This window comes from Nyctereutes procyonoides, unplaced genomic scaffold, assembly GCF_905146905.1.
Source record: "Nyctereutes procyonoides isolate TBG_1078 unplaced genomic scaffold, NYPRO_anot_genome, whole genome shotgun sequence".
Classification (NCBI taxonomy): domain Eukaryota; kingdom Metazoa; phylum Chordata; class Mammalia; order Carnivora; family Canidae; genus Nyctereutes; species Nyctereutes procyonoides.
In genome coordinates, this window is record NW_026575140.1 from 12827103 (window position 1) to 12854181 (window position 27079).

General features: G+C 42.2%; 1 protein-coding gene across 1 annotated transcript in view; it reads right to left on the reverse strand.

Moving 5' to 3' along the window:
• Nucleotides 1-638: 638 nt before the first annotated feature.
• Nucleotides 639-27079, reverse strand: part of GLG1 (golgi glycoprotein 1) — a 149928-nt gene continuing 123487 nt past the window's right edge. Inside the window, exons 10-26 of the mRNA XM_055306003.1 lie at nucleotides 26044-26145; nucleotides 24109-24262; nucleotides 23195-23332; nucleotides 20659-20745; nucleotides 19316-19378; nucleotides 18477-18590; nucleotides 17390-17478; nucleotides 16474-16591; nucleotides 14411-14503; nucleotides 12134-12271; nucleotides 9876-9999; nucleotides 8877-9019; nucleotides 8585-8686; nucleotides 7757-7864; nucleotides 6050-6170; nucleotides 5348-5454; nucleotides 639-3131 (exon numbers count right to left, since the gene is read on the reverse strand). Of these exons, the coding sequence (XP_055161978.1) occupies nucleotides 2964-3131; nucleotides 5348-5454; nucleotides 6050-6170; nucleotides 7757-7864; nucleotides 8585-8686; nucleotides 8877-9019; nucleotides 9876-9999; nucleotides 12134-12271; nucleotides 14411-14503; nucleotides 16474-16591; nucleotides 17390-17478; nucleotides 18477-18590; nucleotides 19316-19378; nucleotides 20659-20745; nucleotides 23195-23332; nucleotides 24109-24262; nucleotides 26044-26145 (1969 nt within the window). The 3' untranslated portion in view covers nucleotides 639-2963. The remainder of the gene's footprint in view (nucleotides 3132-5347; nucleotides 5455-6049; nucleotides 6171-7756; nucleotides 7865-8584; nucleotides 8687-8876; nucleotides 9020-9875; nucleotides 10000-12133; nucleotides 12272-14410; nucleotides 14504-16473; nucleotides 16592-17389; nucleotides 17479-18476; nucleotides 18591-19315; nucleotides 19379-20658; nucleotides 20746-23194; nucleotides 23333-24108; nucleotides 24263-26043; nucleotides 26146-27079) is intronic.

Genomic DNA, 27079 nt, shown 5'->3' on the forward strand with positions numbered 1-27079 from the left:
GGACAGTAGCAAGAGGAGAGGAAGGCCAGGGACGCACCAAGGTAAGGGTCTCACTTCCAGAGCTACTGCCCATGAGAGGAACTCAGAGGGAACAGTCCTGTTCTTGCCAGTCTGCCTGCACTTCTGATCTCCCAGCCCAGGAGAGAAGGCTCCTGTGCCTCTTGAGTGTTGTGGAGCTAAGTGTGAGTGCACGGACAAGACTAGATGAGTAACCTGGCTACTGTAATTTTCAGCAAGTGCCTGAAGTCTTGACCTTGGAATCCCCCAATACCCAATCCCACCCCCACCCTCCCTACCACCCCACCCCCCACCCCCCAGGGCCCAACACTGGCTGTTTGTTATTGTTCATGGGCTAGATACCAGAAGAGATTGGCTCTTCCACTAGGGCCATGGTTTCCTTTTTGATTAACCCTTGACTAGCTGATTTACGCACGACAAACCCAAGAGGCCCAGAACCAGTGCTGTTACACGGAATGAGGGCCAGAATGGATACAGCTGGGCTGCAGGTTCAGAAGGTGCTGGGCCCCCTGGAGGTAGAACACTGCTCAGGACACCACCTGGGACTCTCAAGAACCAGCCACACGAAACTATTCCAAGCAGGATGGTGAAATGCTTTTCTAGCAACAAGCAACTGAAAATACTGGCAGAAGTATCCCTTTTATTTTGACCATTTCTAAAGATGACAAATATTTCAAGAATCAAACTCCTTTTCAAGCATCCAGATTTGCTGCAGACAACTAATGAGACTGTCTCTCACTTCAGACAAAACCAAAATGTCGAGGCACATTCAACTATGGAGATATTTTACATATACTGGGAGGGAGAATGTACAAATGGAGAATGGTACCGCACACTCATCAAATGGTGAATGTTTGTTCTATCCTGTAAACCACGCCAGACACATCAGTTGGGGGCTTGCATTTAGATGACATCTCCAGTTCTCCTTCCCAAGCTTCCACATCCCAGCTGGGATCTCCTGGAGGTGGACCATCTGGACCAGCCCAAATCAGTCCCACAAAGGTGGTAGTAGGGGGCTGTGGCCTAGACTCCCAAGAGTTTCAAGTTTTATGACTGAGTAATCCCAGGAAGAGCCTAAGAGCAGGACAGAGGGGACCAAGCAGCTTAGCAGCTCTCCTTGGTGACTGGACGTACCCCAGGCAGGGGGATACAGCTGGCTTCTGGACCCCCGACTCCAGGAAGGGTAGCAACAACAAAAAGAAGAAAACCACAGTATTCAAAAATATGTCAGTCAGATTAGACAAGGAGTAATTTGAATCAACTGATCCACAAACTGACCCACTTTGTATCGAACACATTTCAGGGGAGACAAATGTTGTGTAGGTCCTGCAGCCCACGTGGACGGTGGCAAAGGAGGGCGAGGGCAAGGAAGGGTGCCATGGTCTATGTGGACAGTTTTAGGCACGTGATTTATAATACTCTGTGGAACGTCTAACAGGTTAATAAAATATATATTATATAAATATATCTCCTACTGTACATGCCGCCTTCTGGTGCAGCCACCATAACTCCACGCCCCAAACTCAAACTAAGGTGTGCCAGGTTGCACTGTGATGCCTGCACCCCTCCCCGTTATACTCCAAACCTGCCATCCCACACTGGAAAGACGAGGGAGGATGGCCAGGAAGACTGCTTCCGTAAAGCTCAGATTCTGGAAAGACTGATGAATCATTAAAGTACAATGTTTAGCCAATGCCTACTACAGTGGGTGTACGCAGTAAATGGAAAGGAAAAAAAAAAGGAGAAAAAGCTCCATCTTTTAACATAGTAACTTTCCAAGTCCTCTCCACAAAGAGGCATAAGAGAGCTTGTCTGGGAAGGTGGCCTTGAGCCCGCAGAAGGGTCAGGTTGGACTGCCAGTCATACCCTAAGACCATGCTAAATCTGTATAAGCCACTGTCTCTGACCTGCACTGTTGCCTGAAACACAAAGCAAAGTGAAACAATCCCTGCCCCCTCCTTCCTGCCCTGAGCTCCCTCCCCTCCTGTAGTCATTGCCTCCTGGCAGGCCTTCTAGAATAACTGCTATCTCTCAGCAGGGTCAATCCAAGTGTGGCTGAGTCCTGTGCTAGCCTGGAGGAGAAAGGTGCCTGGGATCCTGCTCCTGGGGATGCAGGGTCCAGCCTCCCCGTGCAGATCAAGTGACTGACCAGATTCACACACTTCTGATCTCCTCCCAACTCATGTGCCGTTGGCCTAGGGAAGCTCATGCTTGCTCTACTTCACTGAAGTGAGAAGATCATAGAAATACTCATGGCCTTGGGGTCGTGACCAGCAGTGGCTCTATTAACATGGGAACTGGAAGGCATCACTATTTCAGCAGAAGAAAACAAGACCCAAAGCAGGCTGGTTAGTGGTTTCCCACTCCTCGGTGAAGTCCATGGCCCCCACATGGTCCAAAGGTGCTTTTGAGAAATGAGCAAGACATCCCAGTGATAGCATATTGGGTGTGTGTTTTCCCCTAAAGTCCTGCCTTCATTTTATAGTCACACAGAAGAAATAACCCCATTGCCCAAATCAAGCCTGGAGGAGATGTGTTACTATATACATTTTTTTCTTTCTTTAAAAATTTCTTTTTTTTTTTTTTGGTGTTTGTTTTTTTTTAAAAAATCATTTGAGTTGCAGGTCAGGTAAGTTGGTTCTGGAAGTATTGGTAGTTCCATTGGTATGAGAGAGACTTGTCTACGGGCAGGTAAACCCAAATTTGCCAACCCAGGCAATAACCAAAGCGGCCAGCTGCTGATGCTGCACAAAATGGTCGAGGAGGAGGAGGACACCATGGACATGGGCGAAGTTGGAGACGGGACAGTGCAGAGGATACCTGCTGCTGCTCTAACGCAGGTGTTGGTGCCACCTCCGAGAAGAACGAGGTGAGTGGGTACACTATACAGGAGGGCTGTATACACTGGGCACCAACAGGCCGTTCCTCTGCTGGTCAAGGTGGCTCTACCTGTCCTTGAGCTCTCGTGTTACTCGCTTGGTGATACGTCCACACATCAGACCAATCAGGAACAATATACAGATGCTCCCACTGATGACAGAGAGAATGTAGTTCTTTGATGGAGAGGTCATCACTTGCATGGCAAGGTCAGAGAAGCCATCTGCGGGGGCCACCTGGAAGGACAAACAGCAGCATTGGCCTCAGAGAGAACCGGGCTGGGGGCAGCACTAGCTCTAACTCGCCTCTCTCAATTCCTAGTTTTTTTTTTTTTTTTAATTTTTTTATTTATTTATGATAGAGAGAGAGAGAGGCAGAGACATAGGCAGAGGGAGAAGCAGGCTCCATGCACCGGGAGCCTGATGTGGGATTCGATCCCGGGTCTCCAGGATCGCGCCCTGGGCCAAAGGCAGGCGCTAAACCGCTGCGCCACCCAGGGATCCCTCAATTCCTAGTTTAACTGATGCCATTTCTTTGGGGAGAGAGGACAAGGGACAAGTAAATCAAACACAGTGCTGCAATTCCTTTTCCTGATCATAACATGGTATATATCTACTGTACAAAATTAAGAAAATACAAATACAAAGAGGTGGGGTCTCATATCATTCATAATGGCAATCACCACCACCAACCTGACAGTAGCCCTTACACTGAAGACCTCACCGTGTCTGGGGCGCTGAGAGAGAGCCCCACAGGGTTTTGTTTTCCAACTAGGTTCTATGCCCGGCATGGAGCCAATGGCAGGGCTTGAACTCATGACCCTGAAATCAAGATCCAAGCTGAGATCAAGAGTCAGACGTTCAACCGACTGAGCCACCCAGGTGCCACACTGACATGTTTTCAATCATTTAGTCCTCATACAAATCCTTGAAAGTGGATTACTCACATATTATAGATGAAGACCTAGAGGCCCAAGGGATGGGAGGTGGCTACTAGTACAATGTCACAGGTTCTTATGTATTCTGGTTTATTTTTAAAAACACAGAGAATGGTTGAGACTGTGTTGGATGCTGGTTCTGTATCTTGACTGTTTGTCACTCACCATTAAATCATAAGCATTGCCCCCAGTAGAAACAATGTGTGAAAGTGACTCAGGCTGGCAGAACACACAGCATCATTTCCACAGTCACGGACTTGCAGTCTAGCCAGTTTTCATCCTGTTGTCCTCGCTGCTTTCTCAAGTGGACCTCTCTTTATGCAGCCCACGAGAGCAGATTCAGGACTGAAAGTCTCCCCAGGGTGCACAGGGACCTGCTCTTTTGGGTCTCACCTTAGCCTCGGTGCCAGAGAGGGTCTGCCCAGAGATGTATATGTGCTCATCCCATACACACAAAGCAGAGTAAGAAGGTTTCGGATGAATACAATCTGAGCACTGACATTTGCGGAGATAAGACAAGCAGTGGAGACATTCTGCAGCGATGCTTAGCAACTGACTGGGGCAAGTGGGAAGCAAGGAAGAGACTGGGCACCTCTCTGTTGCCTCACCTGAGGGCTTCCAAGCCAACTATGTTCACTTGGAAAAAGGGGTGAGGGATGTGTTTGCTACTTTGACAGCTATGATCCCTTCATTTCCCTTACATCTAGGTATGAAGACTTTTCGTGGTCCTTCCTGTTTGCCTGTAACCCCTGACCTTTCATGTGGGTGACAAGAGGAACTGGTCAAGGAAGAGGGGGCTATTCTCATGGTCACTATCTTAATCCAAGACATTCCCAAATGTCCATCCTGGTGTTAGGTGATACCAAGAGTGTCGATCTAGAAACCTGACTTTCTCACTGAGGGACCTTAAGGCAAGTCACAGTTTCCACCACCATAAAGTGAGGAAATCATCACTCCATTAACCTGCTGGGTTTCAAGGTTCAAGTGAGGTAATACGGCCATCAGTATGTTTTATACACCACAAAGCAATAAATACATGAGAAGAACTGTTCTTCTCACTGATTTTACAGGAAAAATCTCCCCCAGTCCAAGTTTGCCAGGTGTCCTGATGTCTCTTTCCCTGATTATTCCCGTTTCAACCTCACCAAGACCCAGGGCTAGTCTCACATACATATGCTCCTCCCAAACACTGTGTGGAATCAGAAAAACAAGCTTTAAGACAGCAGTGGCCAGCCTGCTTGCTTTCCCGTGGGCATGATGTCTGGGTTCTCCTGGCACAGTTGGCTTCAACCCCATCCTTTGGGTGACTATGGGCAATGAGGAGAAAGCCCACAGACACAGACCAGTGCAAAAGGAGATGGTGGCTGCGGGTGCAGGGAAGCTGAGCAGGCTTCAAGGACACTGAGACTTCTCAAATACTCTTACTGCTGGTCTTGCCACAAGGACAAGACTGGTGGAGTATCTGGGGAACTGACTGAGAAGATGGCCATTTCAAGTAATTCACTTGGTCATTACCTTTGCTGCGTAACTCCACATTTCAATCCGGTCATTGAGGCGTTTTTTGCACTCAGGTTGTAATCTTACCCGCTTATCCTCCAGGGCCTCCATAAGGCAGGACATTTCTATGGAAGAAAAGGCAGAAGAGTCTGAAATCATCCAGAACAGAAGTTTCTGTAAGCTTGGGGAGAAGGGGACCTCACCACCAGACAATTCAGATTTACAGGCTATACAAACTTAAATCCATTCTAGGAAACTTGACCCAAGATTTAACTTGAAGAAGAATGATATTGAACTTCCAAGGCTAGCTGCCCAGAGACTCTTAAAACCTCTCTCATTTTTACTTGGCATGCCTGGCCTGGAAACAACTTTCTATCTGCCCAGGATCCATGCAGTACGGCTACTGGGAAAGTCAATGAAGCTGTTCTAGTTTGGATAAAGGGGAAGAGGGCAATGATGATGACTACGTTTTGATTCCCTGATAAATAACTCAACCTTCCCTTTTCATCAAATCCTTACCTCTGGACATGGCTAGGTCAGTTCAAACCTGCAGGATTAGTCCTAAATTCATTCTGCCACAAAAGCCTAGCCCTGGCATCAACCAAGCCCCCAGAGGATGTTGTCTGTGGCTGAGCTGTAGCTACAGAACAGAGCAGCTCTAAGTGCTCTTAGAGAGAGTCTGAGAGAGTTCAGAGAGGGTCAGAGTGAATAGTGACTTACGACGCCCTCGGCCAGGGGTAATGGCTGCACAGTGGTGTTTAATGTCCAGGGCACAGGCTGTATGAAGGACTGGGTCCACAAAGATGTCTGCTTTGCTTTCCTTCAGCATGTTTAACACTTCCTAGGAAGGGAAAATCATGGTAGAGAGCTTTTATAGAGGAAATGCATCAGATCCATTACTGGCAAATATATATAAACAAAAAAGTTCAAGGAGAAAAGGTTGAGGGTTAACAAGAGAACTTACTCTGAGATAGGTGGCAATGTGGGGATGATGCAAAGAATATAGATTTTTTAGCAACTGATTTAATTCCATAAATACACTTGGAGACCTAGTGTAAGCAAAGCTCTGTGCTAAGTAAAGTGGAGGATTATAAACTCAGATTTGGGTTTTGGCAGTCTGGCATGCCATACTATTAACTACTAAATGTTAGTATTTATACTGCTATAATATAGCTATTTTCTTACTTTTATAAGTAAGAAGTTTTATAAGTAAGTTGCCATCTTAAAATTTTATGCTATCTTAAAATTCTCAAAGGTCAATGTTTACAAAATATTTCATATTACCTCCATTATCCTCAAAAGAAAAAAACAAACTGAGGGAGCATAACTTTTACTGGAGGTACAATTCTTACTGGGTTTAAATATTTTTTGAACATGAGGAATATAATCATGATGGAAATGAAATCAGCTCTGCAGTCTCTCCATTTATACGCAATGAAAAAGTAGGTAAAGACAGGCCAGAAATGTTTTTTTAATTAATTAATTAATTAATTAATTTGACACACCGTGTCACCCACGTGCCCCCAGAAATGCTTTCTTAAATAAAAATTAATTTGCTCTCAAAAGAAAGACTATAGTCCCTGTAGAACAACAACAACAAAAACAAGAAAACAAAAACCAAAACTCAAATATTGTTCAAAAAGTCCTCTTCAAAGTTAAATGGGATCATCTGATGACAACACAGTCCAAGGAAAATATTTGGATTTAGCTTTCCACCAAGTCCCCCCATTCCTCAGACCATGTACAATCGGAAGCCTTTCAGCAGATGAAAAGATGTGTCCAACAGTCACACTGGCTCAACAATGACATCATGAAACATTTTTTAAGACAAAAATAGCTTTTTAAAAAAGATCACATATGTTACCTTGTTGCAATTTTGTAAGATAATGTATATTTAGCAGTCATATTTTGAAAACTTTGTTTTTATATGCTAATTCTCAAATGATTTTAATGGATGCAGTAAGTGTACTGATTGATATCCTGGACTTGACATTTTGCTCTCGGCACTGTATTCACAGTGCCTTTAAACAATGGTCTGGTCATGCAGATGAGACATATTCACAAATAGTACATGTGAAAGAATACTTAAGTTATAGAGGTGATTGTCAAGAACCCAATTAAGGTTTTGTAATTCTGAGACGGAAGGTTTAGATGTTGTCACTGAGATGTCAGAAAAAGGGATGCCTGGGTGGCTCAGTGGTTGGGTGTCTGCCTTTGGCTCAGGTCGTGATCCTGGAGTCCCGGGATCAAGTCCCACATCGGGTTCCCTGCATGGAGCCTGCTTCTCCCTCTGTTTATGTCTCTGCCTCTCTCTGTGTCTCTCATGAATAAATAAATAAAATCTTAAAAAAAAAAAAGAGAGAGAGAGAGAGATGTCAGAAAAAGGAGTGAAAGCAGGCAGGGGAAAAGCTAATCTATGGTGGTTACCTTTTTACAGGTGTCTGTTTTGATTTTGAGCAGGTTAACTTTGAGACACTCCTCTACTTGACCCGTCTGTTCTTGGGCTGCTGCTTCTTCAGCACACAGATTGGAGATCTGTTCAGGAGACACACAAAACACAAGGCCACCTCTAATCTGACTAGAAACTTTGTCTCTGCAACCTGTAGATTTGGTGATCCTCCCACAAGGACAAACAGACCCTCTCAAACAGTTTTCCTGATGGACTTCACTCCCTTCACTCCTGTACAAAATGTTGGGCCCCATTCTCCTTCATAGGGACTGGTACACAGAGTCAAAAACCAGTTAGTGTACCAATCTTTATGCTGCCAACCCTGAGATTTGAGTCAGACTGTCCCAGGACTGATCACAAAGAAGGCTACTACTTGATGACACAGGACAAAAGTAATATAGCCAAGTGAAATACTAAAAGCAAATGCTTTATAAAGGTTCAAGGTCAACCCAGACTCACAATTTGGCGCCCCCCCCCCCCCCAGACACACGGGTTTTAAAACACAGACCATACCAAAGATTAAAAACTTAGCCTTCTTTGGACAGCTTTATGAGTAAGCTTCATTTAAAAAAATCTTTAGCTATGATCCCCTAAAATTGACATATGTTGAACAAAGTTCTCCAAATGGCTTTTTCTAGCTAGAAAGTCAAATAATTTTCAAGGACAGGTGTTTCTTTAGTGCTATTGTATGGGGCATTTTCTCTTTCTGTCTTCAAGGCTGAAGAGAAAAATAATACAGAACTTTTCTCTAATAAACATTTCTCTGACCAGCTCTGTTCACAACCAGCTTCATACCCAAATCCTACCTCATCTGAGCAGTGTAGCTGGAGCTGAGGATCTAGTCTGTAATCCAGAGCAGACTCCTGGATAATAATCCGGATCTGGTCTTCACAGTCTGAAGAGAGCCGCTACATGTGACAAAGGGAGATTTCATCAGCATATCAGACAATTTCAGCTTTTTATTTGGCCCCTGATTTGAGAAGGTATGAAAAAGGTCTTGGGAAAGTAGGAGCAAGCTAGGGATTTTCAAAGAAAAACCTACCAGGAGTAGAGGGGCCTTTCCAAACACACCTCTGTGAAGAGTTCAAGCCAGTTTACCTGATCAGCATATCTCAGCTTGAGGCAAGAGATGACTTGACCTTCTAGCTCTGAATCATCCTTGGCCTTTGTCAGGATACCATGGCAGAATTTAGGAATGTCAGCTTTACAGGCTTTCCTTAACACAGGGTTTAAGCGGTAATCTAGAGTGGAAAGTCAGAAGTGCATGATAAAATATTCCACCTTGATTCACAAATATTAGAGATTTACCTTTCAAAAGGGGGCACTTTATGTTAAGACAACAAACCACTGATTTATTTGCTCAACACTGGCTGAGCTCTCACTATGCTGTTTTTTTTTTTTTTTTTTAAGATTTTATTTATTTATGAGAGAAACAGAGAGAGAGAGAGAGGCAGAGACACAGGCAGAGGGAGAAACAGGTTCCATGTAGGGAGCCCGACGTGGGACTTAATCCCGGGTCTCCAGGATCACGCCCTGGGCTGAAGGCGGCACTAAACCACTGAGCCACCCTGGCTGCCCTAACTATGCTGTTTTTAACCAGCAATAGAACTTAATGAAAGAGTAAATGTGGAAATGAAGACCCCAGAAATTCTCCTTTGCAGCAGCTCTGCAGGGTCTGCTGGTACCAGTAGTAGTTCTCACAAAAATCAAGCAGCCATCCCCAACCTTCCCCATAACAGATGTTTTGGAAAACACTGAGTGAGAATACCCACTATGTTACAAAGTCTTGGAACTCAGAGCAGAAACTTCTCTGTTCTAAAAGACATGACCCATACATTCTCCCACCCCATGCACGAAGTTTTGTTAAATCTCTAGACTTTTCAAAGAATTCCAGCCATTACTCCTGTCTCCTCCTTCCTACGATTTTCATTCTGTTCTCCCAGATACTCTTTGAAGAAGGAAGTCAATTTGCTTATTCTACCCTTAAAAATCCACATACAACAAAACTCCTGTAGTTTAATGAGGGAGGTATATATCAACTCAGTTCCACTGGAGCCATACTCAGTTGGAACCAGGAAAGCCAGGCCACGACGTTACCTGTGTTCTGGGTGATCTGGCGCTTGGTTATCATCTGTTTGCATTTGGGATCCATCAATTCACTGTTTTTATTTTGCTTCAAGCATTGCAACATGGTTTTGGAATCTGCTTCTGGACAGAACCTCTGCAAGAAATAAAGTTTTACATAAGTATTTGTTTGTTTTTTTATTTATTTGAAGTAGTTTTACATAAGTATTTGTTTGTTTATTTATTTGAAGTTATTTATTTGAAGTATTTGAATTGCTGTTATTTAAATACAGCAATTAACATCATCCATATCACTCTTTCATCTACTGGTGTTCTAATGACAGAACTGGCTTGAAGATATCACTTGGTACAAGAGAAACAGCTAAGTCTATATACGCACCCAGCCTCAACTTCCCTTTTCTTCATCTATTCTCTACTATATCTCTCGTGGTTCTGCTACCCTCACTGTTTCCTATTTTGCACAGGACTGAATCTGTACATACATGGCTGTTATATTACATGTCATCTCCTGAGCTTATATACTGTTTAAGTATGAACATAACACTGTACCAGGTGGGCCAGGTCGCCCACAAGTCCTATCTACCCAATCCCAATGGGAAACTTAAAAATCACCCACGAGTCAATGTCAACAGTAATGTGGGGAAAGAACTGGTCTAGTTCATCTTTTAACTATAGGGGCTATAATCCTACCAAACTGTGTGCCTAGCCCCCAAACACTTGTTAATATCCTTCAAGTAAGAGAGATCCATTCTGGACTAATAATAAATTCCATCTCTATGTGCTAATCAACAGTCTATCTGCTAATTAAAGTCTACTGATATCTTAATACAGGTTGCTGGCGTGGCTTGCTGACTGATTTTTATAAAAGTCATCAAAATCTTACACAACGCCCTGAAGTCAGAGTCTGATATTTCTGCTTTTACATGGGACTCAAATCTTTTTTTTTTTTAAAGATTTTATTTATTTATTCATGATAGTCACACACACAGAGAGAGAGAAAGAGAGAGGCAGAGACATAGGCAGAGGGAGAAGCAGGCTCCATATAGGGAGCCTGACGTGGGACTCGATCCCGGGTCTCCAGGATCGCGCCCTGGGCCAAAGGCAGGCGCTAAACCGCTGCGCCACCCAGGGATCCCTGGGACTCAAATCTACCAGGCCCAGCTAAAGATACTTCTAATTTTCATAATTCTCTTTGGTATCTGATAGAGTAAGAAGTACCACTTTTTACTTTATATTTTTTTAAAGATTTTATTTATTTACTCATGATAGGCATAGAGAGAGAGAGAGAGAGAGAGAGAGAGAGGGAGAGACACAGGCAGAGGGAGAAGCAGGCCCCATGCAGGGAGCCCGACGCGGGCCTCGATCCCGGGACTTCAGGATTGTGCCCTGGGCCAAAGGCAGGCACTAAACTGCTGAGCCACTCAGGGATCCCCTGAAGTACCACTTTTTAAAAAGATTTTATTTATTTATTCATGAGAGATGGGGAGGGGGGCAGAGACACAGGCAGAGGGAGAAACAAGCTCCATGTAGGAAGCCCGACATGGGACTCGATCCCGGGTCTCCAGGATCAGGCCCTGGACTGAAGGTGGCGCTAAATCGCTGAGGCACCCGGGGTGCCCAAGAAGTACCATTTTATTTTAAAGTATTATTTTATTTTTAGGTTGATTTTAATAAAGCATTTTATTTTAAACAAGGCATCAGAATCTTAGATTAACTCTCTTTATTTATGTGGATAGATCCAGGAACTGGCATCTAGGTTCTCAAGTCAGTCCTGCTGCAGAGAATGTTTACTGGAGAAGTGTATGAAACAAAAGAACTCGTAGAACAGAAAAGCCTTTTGATTGTGGTGGGCGGATGATCAGGACATTTGGCGGTGGCTTTCTCAGTATACCTACCACTAACCACCCTAAAAGACTAATCATATATTCACTGATTATCTATTCACTTGGGCCTTAGGTAAAAGGGAGGTCAGTTAGCTTAGCTCAGTGGTTTTCAAATTTGAGCCTGCATCAAAATCACCTGAAAGGCTTGTTAAACCTCACAGCCCGGCTCCTAGAGTTTCTGAATCAGTAGATACAAGGTGGGCCCAAGCATTTGAGTACCCAGGTGATGCTGATGTGGCTGGTCTAGGGACCACACTAGGAGAACCACTGTGTCATCTGTATAAAAAAGGTTGAATGGAAAGATTACACAAATTTGCTCTGAAGTTTAAAGAAGCTGATGTTATTTTTAATTACCCTGTGCTTACCCCCTGGTTTTGGATCCCTTACCTTTATCATCTGCTTGCAGACTCTCATGAGCGTATAGTCTAGTTCTGGGTCCATCATCTCTGTCTCCTGCAGCTTAAAAACTTTCTGGTGGCAACGGGTACTTAGCTGCTTCTTGTTTTCTTTCAGACATTCAATAATCTAGGGCACAAGAATCATGGTCATGTTAGGGGGTGTACCAGAGCTTGGTAATCCATGTGCTCTGACTGTAGCCTTCAGTCCTGAATGCATTCCGGCCTCTTTCATTCCATTCCTAATTCCTAAGCAACAGGAATCAGAATTTGCTCAGCAAGGAGAATTATATTTATAGATTCACAGCTTGATGGCTAAGAGTGAACCAGACTGTATAAAAATAATGGATGAGTTGAGCAGGCTGCAGTGGAGTCTAAAAGGAAGGAAACCTACTCAGGATTCCTGGTTTCTCCAAGAGGTTCATTCAACTCACCATTTACCACATGAGAATAGAGCATTAGTTGCTAGGTATGAATGAAACCCAGTCCTTATCCCTGAAGAATATATAATCCCACAGGGCAAGTTTTTATAAACAAATAACTATAATAAAAAAGACAAGTGGGTTAACATAAAAGCATAAAAATGCCACATGATGGATTTTAAGATAGTGAATAAAGTGTATCCTGAAATCTGCCCTTCCCTACACCAACTTTTTAGATATTATAAACAAATGATAAAGAAGAGAAGTGGATGGGGAGCTGCAATAACTAGGGTTGTAAACAAAGTCATAAGACTTCTAGGAAATCTTGAAGACACAACTAGGAATCACCAAGTAACTGAAAGGAGTAAAAGTAATAGAGCAATCAAAAAATATATTTATTTTTAAGATTTATTTATTTCTGAGAGAGAGAGAGAGAGAGAGAGAGAGAGAGAGAGAGAGAGGCAGAGACACAGGAGGAGGAAGAAGCAGGCTCCATGCCGGGAACCCAACGTGGAAACTCAATCCCGGGACTCCAGGATTGTGCCCTGGGCCAAAGGCAGGCGCTAAACCGCTGAGCCACCCAGGGATCCCAAAAAAATATACTTAATATCCTCAGGACAATACAGAAAGAAATGGTAAATGAGAATCAAGAACAGATGGTTGTGCGAAGAACCCATCATGGATCTTGGAAACAGGTGGTCTCTGAATGGACAGAGCTGAAGAATGCACATATAAGATGGGAAGTGGAACTGAGGAATTACACCTCAATGCAGTACATACAGCAAAGAAATGGAAAGTATGAAAGAAAAAGTTAAGAAACATGGAGGGCAGATTCAGATATTCCAACTGTCTGAGTTCTAGAAGGAAGGAAAAGTCAGTGTTTGAAAAACCAGTAATTAAGAACTTCCTCAAACTGAAGAAAAACATGAATTTTAAGACTGAAAGAGCCAAGTAGGATAAAGAGACTTTATTTTTACTTTTATTTTTTAAGATTTTATTTACTTATTCATGAGACAGAGAGAGAGAGAGAGAGAGAGAGAGAGAGAGACATAGGCAGAGACAGAAGCAGGCTCCACGCAGGGAGCCTGATGTGGGACTCAATCCTAAGACCCCAGGATCATGCCCAGGGCTGAAGGCAGGTGCTAAACTGCTGAGCTACCCAGGTGTCCCAAGCTAAAGAGACTTAAAAAAAAAAAAAATTCCATCCATGATTACATCACAGCAGAATTATGGGTATTAAAGAGAAAACTCAGAGGAGATGCTCTGCACAGAAATGAGGATGAGATTGACATCAGACTTTGCAACAGCAATAACAGATATAAGAAGACAACAAAGCTACTATCTCAAAGGCTAAAGCACCATGGAATGCCTTGAACTAGAAAAGGTAGTTGAGTCACTGGAAGAACATTAAAAAAAAAAAAAAAATCACTTGGTTGTACTTCATTCCCGACAATTTTGGGTAGGGCCCTGTTCTGTGCATTAAAGAAACAAAGTTTCCCAGGTGATTATTACATAAGAATAAGAACTAGTTAAGAACTTCTGTGCAATGGGCACAGAGTAAGGGAGGTGCATGGTGTTAGGAAAGCTATGGAGAGGAGGAGGCATTTGAAGGATCATGAAGAGCTTCTCAGGCGGACATGGTGGGGAAGGACAAGGTAACCTGATAAAGGGAAGACAATGAACAGGAGATCAAGAGGAATGCAGGTAAGGAACTTCCTTTGGGAGAAGTCTGGTATGGCTTAAGGAGGGGATTATTAGGCTGGATAGAATGTGAGGAGGTCCCACCAGCAAAGAATTATTAAAATGTCACCTTCCCGTTTTCATAATTAGAAAATAAAAACAGTTACCTGAGCGTTGCCATACTGCACAGTGGAACAGTAATTCTTGATGTCGGTCTTGCAAGCTTCATACAGATCTGGTTCCAGGCGGATATCCTCTGTCTGCATGAAAAGGGAGCCAGCAGAGAAAAGTGAGCTTATTCTAAACCGGAGATGTCAAATGTTCTATACACTCATGTATTGACTGGATCTTGTCTAGTGATCACAACTTTTACATAGCAAAGTAGCAGCAGTGTGGCTACCATAGTACAAGGACATCTGGGATTTAGTTTCAATTCTGCCATTAACTAGCTAGATGGACTTTCTTTGCAAAACAAAATGCTGTCACTTGTCCAGGCCCCTTCACAGGACTGCTGTGAAATGATGTTATTGTTTTTTTTTTAAGATTTATTATTTATTTATTTATTTATTTATTTATTTATTTATTTATTTATGAGAGAGAGAGAGAGAGAGAAAGAGAGGGGGGGGGGGCAGAGACACAGGCAGAGAGAGAAGCAGGCTCCATGCTGGGAGCCTGACGTGGGACTCGATCCCGGGCCAAAGGCAGGTGCTAAACCGCTGAGCCACCCAGGGATCCCCTGTGAAATGATGTCAAATCATATGATGTGGAAACCAGTTTAGAAAGTTAAAACCATTATGTAAAATATAGGGTTCTACTTTTATTATTACTATTTTACCAAAAGAGTAAAGTTCAAAGCTAGGGACCCAAAGTCTTAATTATAATAGGACATCAAGGCAGCTCCACTTAAACATAATTAAACATAATTATTGAATCACTCCTGCTCCATAGGAAAATCTGGTAATGGAACTTTTGTGATATTATTGGTGTTCAGTATTCATTACTAGTTTTTCCATAAACCAAGGTGAAGTGTGATTCACAATACAGAATATATTAAACATACTTTTAGCTGTTTTCTTAACATGGTTTAACCTCAAAAGTAAAGTAAGAAGTTTCTTCTTACAGTACACATTGCAGCTGACTTGCCAACAACTGTGTCACTTCAGGATCTGTAAGCTCATCAGTGCACTCCCCTGGAGACTGCTATTGGTCAGGGAGTGGGCAAAGTTCTCAAACTGGTAGACGAAAATTGAGGGAGAGGCACCTGGGTGGCTCAGTTAAGCATCTGACTTTGGCTCAGGTCATGATACCAGGGTCCTAGGACCAAGCCCCACATCGGGCTCCCTGCTCAGTGGGGAGTCTGCTTCTCCCTCTGCCCACCCCCATCCCGCCCAGGCTTGTGCTCTCTCAAATAAATAAATAGAATTTAAAATATATATTATTGAGGGAAGGATCTTGCTATGGACTGTTGGGAAGGGAGGTTTCCCTTTATACTTTGCTGCTGGAGACAAATGTTGCAGCAAGTAGCCCAGCTGTTTGCAGGTGGTCATTATGAGGGAAACCAGCCTTATAATTAAGCTGGTGCTGTGAATAGCAGAGACAATAGGGAGAGACCCTTGATCCTTGAGGGCTTTTTTTTTTAAGATTTTATTTATTTATTCATGAGACACATGGAGAGAGAGAGAGGCAGAGACATAGGCTGAGGGAGAATCAGGCTCCACGCAGGGAGCCCGTTGCGAGACTCGATCCCAGGATCACACCCTGAGGTGAAGGCAGACACTCAACTGCTGAGCCACCAGGTGTCCCTCTTGAGGGCATTACTTTTTTTTTTTAAGATTTTATTTATTTATTCATAGAGAGAGAGAATGAGAAGCAGAGATATAGGCAGAGGGAGAAGCAGGCTCCATGTAGAGAGCCTGAATCATGCCCTGGGCTGCAGGCGGCGCTAAACCGCTGCACCACCGGGGCTGCCCTCTTGAGGGCATCACTGATGCAATGATTGTATCACATGCTTAGAGCCTGCCTTATAGTTGAACTTCCAGTTACACGTGGTAAAAACATTTTATTGGTTAGGAAAAGTAAAGCAACAAGCTGTCAAATTTCAGTGGAAGGCTCCAAGTCTTAACAATCACAATAGTGACTTAAATCTTCCAATTTGCCCTCACCCTTCACCCAACTTTCTAGATCCTGCCCCTGTGTTTCTGGGTCCAGAGGCCATGCTACGAGGCATTACCATCTCTAGCTCTTCCACCCGTAGCTGCTTGCGGCACTTCAGGGATACCCTGTGTTCCTTGGCTTCCTGGAGAGTGTCATTGCGCACGGTGGTGCTCAGGCAGATCACCACGTCCACCCTGGCAAGGAAAGGAGAAGGCTGAGACTGGATGGAGCCACATGAGAGCAGAGAGCTAGGCTGGGGCAGGGACCAGATCATCACCCCAGAGTGCAGGACCCCTTTACTTGCTTCTGAATACCTTCTCTGTAAGTCTCACTGTGTTCACGGAGTGCTAAAAGCAGTAGTTCCAAACATCTGAAGGCAGGCTACATTCCTGCCTGGCAGGGAGGCCAGAGAGGGGACATGTATGCAAGGACAGTTCAATGCTTGTTTTGTTAAAAACATGTGACCAGAGAGGAATGCTGCTCTTAACTCTGGGCTATGTCTTTGACGAAGATTAAGATGGAAGAACTGGGACAGCCATGCTATAAGAGCTCATCACTCTCTCACTGAGACCTAATTTTTAAATGAATACAGTTTTTGTTTCTTCACTAGACCTCTAAACTCAGTAAAAGCCCCTGCTGCTCTCCCGAAGAGCTGACATAATGGAATGACGTCGAGGGGAAGTGGGTTAAGTTCTCATTCACACTGTACCTTACTTCTCTAAGTGCACATGCACAGTCTGGATCTGCTTCCTCAGTCAGACAGCCCAAAGCTGGGAACATTAAAACGGCTTCCTTAGCCTCTGGGTTCTCCATGTCAGAACCACCTGCGCCCCCTGTAGCTCCAGGCAGCTATCAAGATGACCTGGCTACACAGTCCAAGTACTGGCACATTACTGCGGGAGAGTGCAGGCTTCTGAGGCTAATCCTACCAGAACACCGGATATCTGTCCAGATTCTAGGGAAGCAGAATGAATCAATTAAAAGCTACATACTTCTTTTTTATGTTGGGGCAAAGCTTCAACACATCCTCCTTGCAGGCCATTTTAAACTTGTAAGAGAAGCGAAAATCCTTCATCTGTACCTGAAAAAGATGATGAGAAAGAAACTCAGCAACACTGTGGCAAGCTCCAATCAGTAGTGCTAGGGAACACTGCAGAGTACTGAAGCCCGCCTTCCAGGCACTCTGCAATTCTCCCATTCCCATCATGCTGCTCTCTCTGCCACAAGCGCTCCCCTTCCCCTGCCATCAATCAACCATGGTCTGCTCCTCACCCCCTGGCACTTCCATTTAAACACCTCCTTCTGAAGTCTTTCTCTTTCACCCTTCAGCCCTTACAGGGCTTTATTTTTCTTCATAGACCCACCTGAGACTGTGTTTATTTGTAACTGTGTTTTTGTGTCTCTCACTAGAATAAGAGACATGGAATTGACTAGGGCAGGCTTTGTTTGTTGCCCACTGTCTCCAGTGTCCACACTCCAGAGGTCCTTGATATCATTTAGTAAAGGCAGCCAGATAGGCTGTAGGCCCTGAGAAGAGGTCAATTTTACACAGATGACAGATTTCATCCTCCCGGGAAGGAAGTACTTGCTTTACCAGAAACACTTCCTTTAAATCTGTGCCAACTATGAAGAGTACAGTTTAACCTTATTTGGATGCCAGACCTGGGTAGTATGATTTAAGAAAAAAAAAAAAAAGGCTTAGGGCCTGGTGTACTGATAGATATTTGGGCTGCTGCACTGAATAGTAACACAAAACAGCAGGCACTGCTGATACTAGCTGTGTAAGCAAATGCTAACATATCTGACAAAAGCAAGCAATGTGACTCACTCATCTCTATCCCCACTGGACTGCCTGTTCTCTAAGGGTAGAGACTCCATATTATTTAGCACTGCATTCCCAGAGCCTACCATTGTGCCTGGCCATAGTGGATAAAGACCACATTTTTTGAGAACCAGAAAAGGACATATATTTGGAAAAAATGATTTTCACAGAAGAGGTGCTCTGATGCTCTGGAAGAGAAAGGAATTTAGAACTATCTAAGCAGCCAAGACAGGAAGGGTTTGCCTGGCGTTACTAACCAGCTGGAAGTGGGTGACTCCAATGGCGCACTTCTCATTCATATCCTTCTGGTGTTTGTTTTGAATCAGACACTCCATCAGGTCCCCAGAGTCAATCTGGTTATCTGCCACGTCCTGGGGAATGCAGTAGACACTTATACTTAATTTCTAACAATTAATGAACAAATTGTGCACCCCAGTTCATAAAAAATGAAAACAAGACTGATTCTAGAGCCTTCCTCAACATGATAAATCATAAATTATATAAAAATCAGCCTCAGAAATTATGAGGATAAACATTCAGTGGACTAGAGGTTGCACAGCAAGTTGCCCTGCACAAAGCTCCAACAAGAACATGTACTGTGCGGGGCCTTTCGCTCTTTTCCCCTCATGATGCCAGCAACCAGCCTTCAGGATCACGCCTAACACTGCCTCCTGGTGGTCAGATCCTTATGGTTCTATCCCCACAATTTAGCTAGTTCAGTAAGTGAATAAAGTAATAAGGTAACAGAATTCATTCAATTTACAAGGAGAAGCTATTATTGCTGCCTACAAACCCTGAGCTCATGTATTGGAAGCACCTCAGCCGTGCTCAGGAGGGCCTCCCTCTGTCCCCTGTGAAGGGCGTCTCAACAAACGCTGCTAACCACATACCAGGGCACCTACCAAGGATAATCCGATAAAGCTTCCCAGGATGGTGGGACCCCCTCTTAATTTGTTTACATTTTCAACTCTAATTTGTCAATCTATCATTCGGGAGTCATACATGCTGCAGACAGAGGTAAGTGCAATATACTTGAGGGCCAAAGTCCCAGAGAATTTGGTTCTGCTGCTAATCTGTTTCTCTAGACATTACTTACATGGCAAAAGTTCTGAATTATGGGTTCACAGGCTCTCATCAGCAAGGCTTCTATTTGAATATCCTGTAGAAGATTAAGGATATTAATAATTCTGCTTTAGAAAGAGTTAGGGGTGGCAGTTTGTGTTTCCAAATCAGTAGCATAATCTAAGATGTACACTTTGGAGCTATTCTAGCTTTGGGTTAGACAGCCCCAACACAGACAGAATTGCTCCTCCATCATATTCTGAAAGGCAAGTTTCTCTAGAGGGAGATAGCCCTTGAGCCTGAGCAAAAAAGAGAAAGCAGAATTAAGAAAAGTGCAGAGAAAAAACATTAAACAGTAATACTAGAGTTTAGCGTTTGGCATTTTTCCAAATGGCGAAGCAGTTCAAAATGAAAATATGGGTAACTGATATTTCTTTAGTTTATAAGCTCCTAACAGGTGACAAACCACTGCCTCTGCAGAACATACACAAATGTCTTTAAGCAGACAGTAACCTCTGTGCAGCACTTAGCTGCTGAAATAACACCTTCCTTTAAAGAGTACCACACCCTAGAATGTCCTCAAAAGCCCATAGGACAATGAGAACAGGAGAAGGCAGATGACAGAAAATGAAAGAAAGCAACAGACTTTTGAAAAATAGAAAGCAAAAAAAAGACTAGTTGGGAAATATAATTTTACATATTGCCAATTTTGATAATTCAAATGATTCAAAAAAACCCAAATGGTTCTAAAAGGCTTAAGATAAAAAAAGAGCAATCCCCCGTTTCCCTAATTTCTGCCCCCACAAGACAATTTTAACATTAGCTGCTCCCTTCCCAGCAATGCTCTCTGTATTTCTAAATAACATGTCTATGCTTATGAGACTTTCTAATTTCTTTTTTAATATTTCTATGGGTTTCAGGATGAAACAGGGATAAACACATGTATTTAAATGTGGTCTCCCACGTTCAAATGGAAGTCCCAGCCTTTAATTTTATTATTGATGACACATACATGACCAGATGACCTAATTGAAAGAGCTAAAATAAGAGAACAGGAATAGGGATACTTGGACTAGTCTTTAGTCTTGCATATGATTAAGAGATCCAAAGCACAGTTGCTATCTTTTCTTAAAGGAGAGGAAACAGATTGGTCTAATCACTGTGATAATTCTAATTGATGATGAAAACCAAAGGGCTGAGTGTGTAGGATGTTTCTTGGGAGATATGAAGAAAGGGTTTCAGGAAGCAACACAATATACTTCTTTGCAAAGCCAACAGAAGGAATCGGTTCTTTTGGGGGCCAAGAAAGGCAGGACTGAGAAAAGAGGACAGGCTGTAGACAGGACACCTGTTATCTTTTGGCCGCAAGCTGCTTACCTCGGACTCTAACTCGGTGAGGTTGCCAACTATATCTCTGCACTCTACAGCCAGGTCGTCGAGGTGGTCCTGGAGGCACTCAAGCTCCTGCAAATAAGAAAGCAATCCTTTGGCATATTTCAATTACATAATTGAACAAGGGAAGCTGTTCAAGAGAACAGTGTCTACTTCCTTTTCAGTGTCCTCCTTATCTTTTCTTTTTAAAACTACTTCACTGAACGAAACACTAAAGCTTTATTTGAGTCCCCAAACTGAGATTGTTGAAAAGATATGTACTAGATGTAACAGGGTGGTTAAGAGGGTCAAGGGGGTACAATAGCCATGCAAATCCTCCAGAAGGCCAAATCGATAAGTCCAATAAGAATCAATGTTCAGACATCCCCAGAGTCTAAAAATTTTATCAGGCCTTTATTCCATTCCATCAACAACCTGCCATTCCATTTTTTATCTGCATTTTGGTATCTTTGCACCCATTTTAAATCTGCATGTAGATAATCATCAAACAACAGATTCACAATGAAAGACATGGAATATTTTAAGACTCTTCGTGAGCAAAGTAGGTTGGGACCCAGGGCCCAAAACACATCATAGAGCTGATGGCTTCTGCAACTCAAATGTGGGATTCTAACCCCACCCCACACAGAAGGATCCTGAGGAAAACTGCAAAGTAGGTGAGCACACTAGGGTTTGGGCATCTAAAAGCTATCTTTTCTGGGCTTTGGAACCCGACCTAGAGTGACTTTATAGCATCAATCCATTACTATTCCTTTTAGAAATTTAGAGGTTTTAAGTAGAAAAGAAGCTCACTTTCCCAAATATATCCACAGCTATTTCTCAGCAAATGGCTCTATTAAAGGGCCAAGTTTAACTTAGTATTCTGCAAGAATCTCTGTTTTAGAACCAAAATAGGAATGGACGAGCAGGGTTGTAGGAGTTATACAACAGCCACAAAGGGTGGGGATGAACACCTGAAGAGAAATGCATAAAACCTTTGGAGTAAGAAAAACAGCTAAGGGAAAAATCCCACTCACAGAATCTTTTTTCCTAAGAGGAGCTTCACAGTGATGGGCTGCAATACAGTGCAGTTTTCTCAATGTCACTTTTTTTTTTTTAAGATTTTATTTATTTATTCATGAGAGATGCAGAGAGAGGCAGAGACACACACAGGCAGAGGGAGAAGCAGGCTCCCTGAGGGGAGCCCGATGTGGGACTCGATCCCAGGACTCAGGGACTCAGGGATCATGCCCTGAGCCAAAGGCAGACACCCAACCACTAAGCCACCCAGGTGACCCCTCAATGTTACTTTGAAGGGGGTGTGAAAGAAAACTGTTTTCTGGGATTCCATATAACCATATCCTTTGTTTCGTTAGACAAAGGCAGCAGAAAGCTCCACTGCAGGCATTTTCCCACAATAAACTTGACAGAACTGCCGCAGGCCCAGGAAGCAGACTGCTGAAAACGATATTGCCAGGGCCAACAAATCTGAGTAGTAAGTCATGCCGCTTCTTAAAAATGCCCAAATCCCTGTCGTGGTGAGTTGTTGGTGGTTTAATCCCACAGGGTGCTTTGTAGCAGTAAAAGTGGAACCTGGAAATCTGAATTCACACCTTGTTCTAGTATTACTGGAGCTTTAAACAAGTAGTTATTCCTCACTGCTTCATTTCCCTGCCTTAAGACAGAAGTCACCTCCTAACTTAATTTGTTAGAATGTATTAATATAGCTTTTCTGTTTTTTAAATCAGGCACAAAATCTTTAGGAACCATTCACAGCATCCTTGTAATTCTTGGTGGCTGCTTCTTCTCTATACTTTCCTATATGGAAAGGTTATAAGACAATGGACCAGGTGTCTGGCTGGGATTAGATCTGAGTATTAGGTAAAGAAGTCAGTACACCTCACTCCTATAAATACACTTCACCTAAATTTTGTCAATCACTAAATGGGAAAAATAAGTCCCATTTCTTCATATTTTGCAGGACTACTGTAAGGCATGCACACTATTCACACATGCCAGTATTTATATATATTTATGTTTATACCTTGCCTTCCCTCAAAAGGACTTTAATGTACCTTATAAAAGTGAGAAAAGAAAAAAAAAAGGTAATATAAAATAATTTAAAACAAGTTAAAAAATAGTTAAAGAAATTATAGTAAAGAAAGTGGGATGGAACTAGCAGTAACCTAGATGCCTACCATAAAATCTCATATACTTGCTAGAGGCAGGCCATACCTTTGGATCCAAGTTTTTTAAGAGGCAACACAAAGAGGGAAAATAATAATCATCTACAAAATATAGTAACCATAATATATAAACCAGTCAACTGCTCTGGAAAAGTATAATTATTCCTGATATAGAGACCAAAGAGAAAATTTTTCTTAGAATTTCTTATGAAGAAGAAATAATGCTAACAAAATAGAGATGCATTATATAGTGCTGTACTTTATATACAATATTAATCATGAATGTTGTTATTATTATTATTATTACTACCACCATAAGATAAACAGTTTTATGTCAGATATACTATGTCAGTTACCTGTCCGGTCTCTGTTTTTTCACTACACCATTTTCCCAGATCAATCAGGCACTTATCCTGGAGGGCAGGATCCAGCTTAACATCCATGGCACGTTGGTGTAGGATCCTTTGGACTTCAGCTCGGCACTCCCGTGACAGCTATATGAAAAAGAATAAGCAAAATACTTTAAGAGTACTAGAACCAAAACAGAAAGACACTATATAAATGAAATCTGTTGCCAGGAAACTAATAATGTTATAGTTTTTTGTACAAACTCTACACCCCAAATCTCTTCCCAGAGTGAGGACTAAATCTTCTTAGTAGGCTTCTAAAAATCCATACCTCTAGGAATGAGATTATACATTCAACATTTTCTAATATACCATATGAAACATCTTTTTCTCAGAGTACTTGGATAAAAAGTGAACTGGCTTTCTTCAGATTAAGTTAGAGTTTTTGGTTTAGCAAAACTAATCTGCTACTGCTCCATGAATGTACAGTAGAATGCCAGTCCAGTTCAGGAGAGAACACACACTTAGGTCATGAACACTGGATTCCAATTTACCTAAACTCGGAACAAGCCTAATAACCATTTTATCCTGGTTAAGAGTTTCAGTGAATCTTTAAAGCTAAATGAAGTCAGGGCAGCAATACTTGTCTATTTGTCATTTAGATTTTAGTAATTTAAAGAAAAGAATGGAAATGTCTGCTGACATTTTGTTGAAATACTTTGTTGAAAATGTAAAATCAGATGGAAAGAAGATGAAGCAACTCTATGTACACTCAGTGGATGAAGTTTCTAGTAGTGCAATAACCCTTCCTTGCCAGATTTACTAATATAGTTTCCTATGATGACAGAAATCAGAATGATACACAGCAAACTAATTAAAAAACAAATGGTTGATAAGAAATAAAGTCAATATAGAGTGCATACCCTCCTGCCTTGTTCCTCAGTGCGGTAGGCGTGTCTATATAAGCAAGAGAACACAGCTCCGGGAGGCATAAGTTCACTGGTTTCATTCCAACCGTGGGTGTGGCAAAGACGAGATGCATCGCCCTGGCACTTGCGATATAAGACAGGGTCCAGCCTATAACGTTAAGAGTGAAAAGATATTATTGAATTTTGTTCTTCAGGAACATAGAGTGGTCAACTGGTAGAAGTCCGTTGACCTTGGTGCAGAGGCTTTAATCCCACCTCAAGGAGGCCATACTGGCTATGTAAGATGCACTTCATTACAGTGGACTCAGCACTAATTTGTCTGGCTGAAATGAGACCATAAGGGCTACAGCTGTCACCAAGCAATTCACAATTCTTCACTCAATACTGATTCGGTAAGCGTGAATGAAATTCAATCCTATCTGATATAAGAGATTCAGTAAGATCAGGAAATACCAAGATGAACAAAATCTCTCACTTAACTTCCCTTCTAGTTAAACTGTTCCTCTTCTTTTTCCCATGCCAGGTAAGGCAGTTATATTTTTACTTTGCCTGAATATGCTTATTAAAAAAATAATAAATAAAACAAAACAAAAACACAAAAAACCCTGATACTTTGATATTTAACTTCGACTCTGGAGACAGTGGATTAAAGAGCCTGCTGCTTCTCCAGATTAGACCAATGGATGCTTAATTTTATCCATATCATAATGTCAACTTTGGGGTAGAGTTACTGAATGTGAGGAGAAAGGCTAATACCTAATGAGTAGCTTTTAAGTCTGTGAAGTGTTTTTTGATAATGGGTGAAGGAATTTTTGATTAAGGCAATAAACTCAGTAAACTCTATTATTTTGGTTTAGATGGCTTGAGAAAGTACAGTGAAATTCCCACACAGTTTTCTGTAGTCCTTTCCGAGGCTAATTTGAGGGAAGAGAAATAAAAATACATTGAATCTGGGGCACTCTAGAGGCTTAGTTGGTTGAGTGTCTGACTCTTGGTTTTGGTTCAGGTCATGATCTCAGGGTTGGGAGATCGAGCCCCACGCTGGATTCTGTGATCAGTGTGGAGTCTGCCTGAGATTCTCTCTCTCCCGCTGCCCCTCCTCCTGCTTGTGTACACATGCTCTCATTCTCTCTCAAAATAAAAATAAATAAAATCTTATAAAAAATACACGGAATCTTCTGAATCATCTCCTTCCAGTAAAGTATGTGGGTAACATATTCAATTGTCAGAAACCTATAGTGGTTAAAACAACTGAGTGAGGAAGCAGCTGAGCTCCCCTGGGAGCAGGAGGAGCAGCCAGCTTCCCAGGTGGCCGAGTACTGGTTGCCTTGGGGGAGAAAGGCAAACTAAACATGGGAAGAGGAGGGCACTGGAGCAATAAGTTATAGTGATTCTGACTGTAACACAGATCCTTCTTTTATTTCATCCCCATTCTCCCCCTTTTTTGGCTAACAGTATAAGAAGAGAATTAGAGAATCAAGTTGTCAGTTATTGATAAGAGCCTCTTAAGATAGAAAATTCAATAACTCTGAATAGTTAAAGAAATAAAAGCAAATCGCCACATCCAGTACAAATCAATAAAAATAAAAATGCACTATTATCTGCTTAGAGACATATCTGAAGATGTCTTTGCTGCCCACAGGTGCCCAAGTTCTTTGAGGATGGATGTCTGTGGTATCAGAAACATTTGACTCTGACTTCCAAAGTAGTAGTGAATGAGGACACCTGGGGATGGATCTGCAGGGGCTTCCTCAGCTTTTAGAAACTATTCTGAAAGCAAGAAAGGTTTTTCAGGGGATCAGAGCATGTCAGTCATCCCAGAACTTAAGAAAAACATGTTCTTACTGATTATTTCAAGCCATACAGGATATACTGACTACACAGGAGAGGCTGAGGTTTAACACTTGACTCTGGCTTCAAAATACTCACTTCCAATCTCGGGAGATGAAATATTGTAGTTCTAATAGACGGTGCTCACAATCTTCCACCATTTTCTCTGTGTATAAGTGTTCCATCAGGCATGAGAGGATCCTGGGCATAAAACAGGAGTGAAATTGTAACAGGTTTGGAACTCTCACATCAGTATTTCCTAGAAAAAGCCCTTGAGCTTTTTGAGGGCAGTCAGGGATTTACTTTTCTGAGAATAATTCAAACTAACTTAGTCTAATAGTGATTATGCTTTCTGTCAACTTCAGGGCCACTTAGCATTTAGGACTCAGTTTGCATAAGATTCTGTGTGCAGCTGCTTTATTTTTAACTGTTTATTATGAAAATTTTCCAGCACACACAAAGGTAAAGAATCATAACAGCCACCTTCCCCTCCCATAGCTTTATCAACCTATGGCCTAGTTTGTTTTAATTCTACATCCCCTTGCTGATATTTTGAAGCAAATCTATATCATTTTGTTCATAAATTCTTGGGCATGTTTCTCTAAAGAACATAATACCACAGTCCACCAAAATAAATTAATTTTAGAAATCCTTAATGTCATGTAATATCCTGTTAGTTTCCAAATTTTTTTCCAATTATCTTACATCTTTTTATATGTTCATTCAAACCAGAACTCGCAGAAAAGGTCCACATATTGCATTTAACTGACAATATCTTCAAATGATTTTTAGCTGTAGCAGTTCTCCCCTGACCCCTTATGCTTGATGCAGTTATTTTTTATGGTGGTAAATATTTTTCATTAGTCTTCACTGTGTTTGTCTATCTCTTTTAACTTCACAAAAAGCTTTAAAGAAGAATACCTTTTTTAAAATCCCCTGCCACAGCATGAACAGCGGGAGTGTATGCATAGCAGCATGATGACAAACATGGACTGCATTCATTTTATCGTTGGGTACTGCCGGCTGCAGGCTATAAAGATTTCTGCAGAATGGGAAACCTGTTCTTTACTTGTAATCTGGTTTTAAGAGTTGTTTGTGCATCATATGGAATAAAACTACTGCATGAGATTCAAGT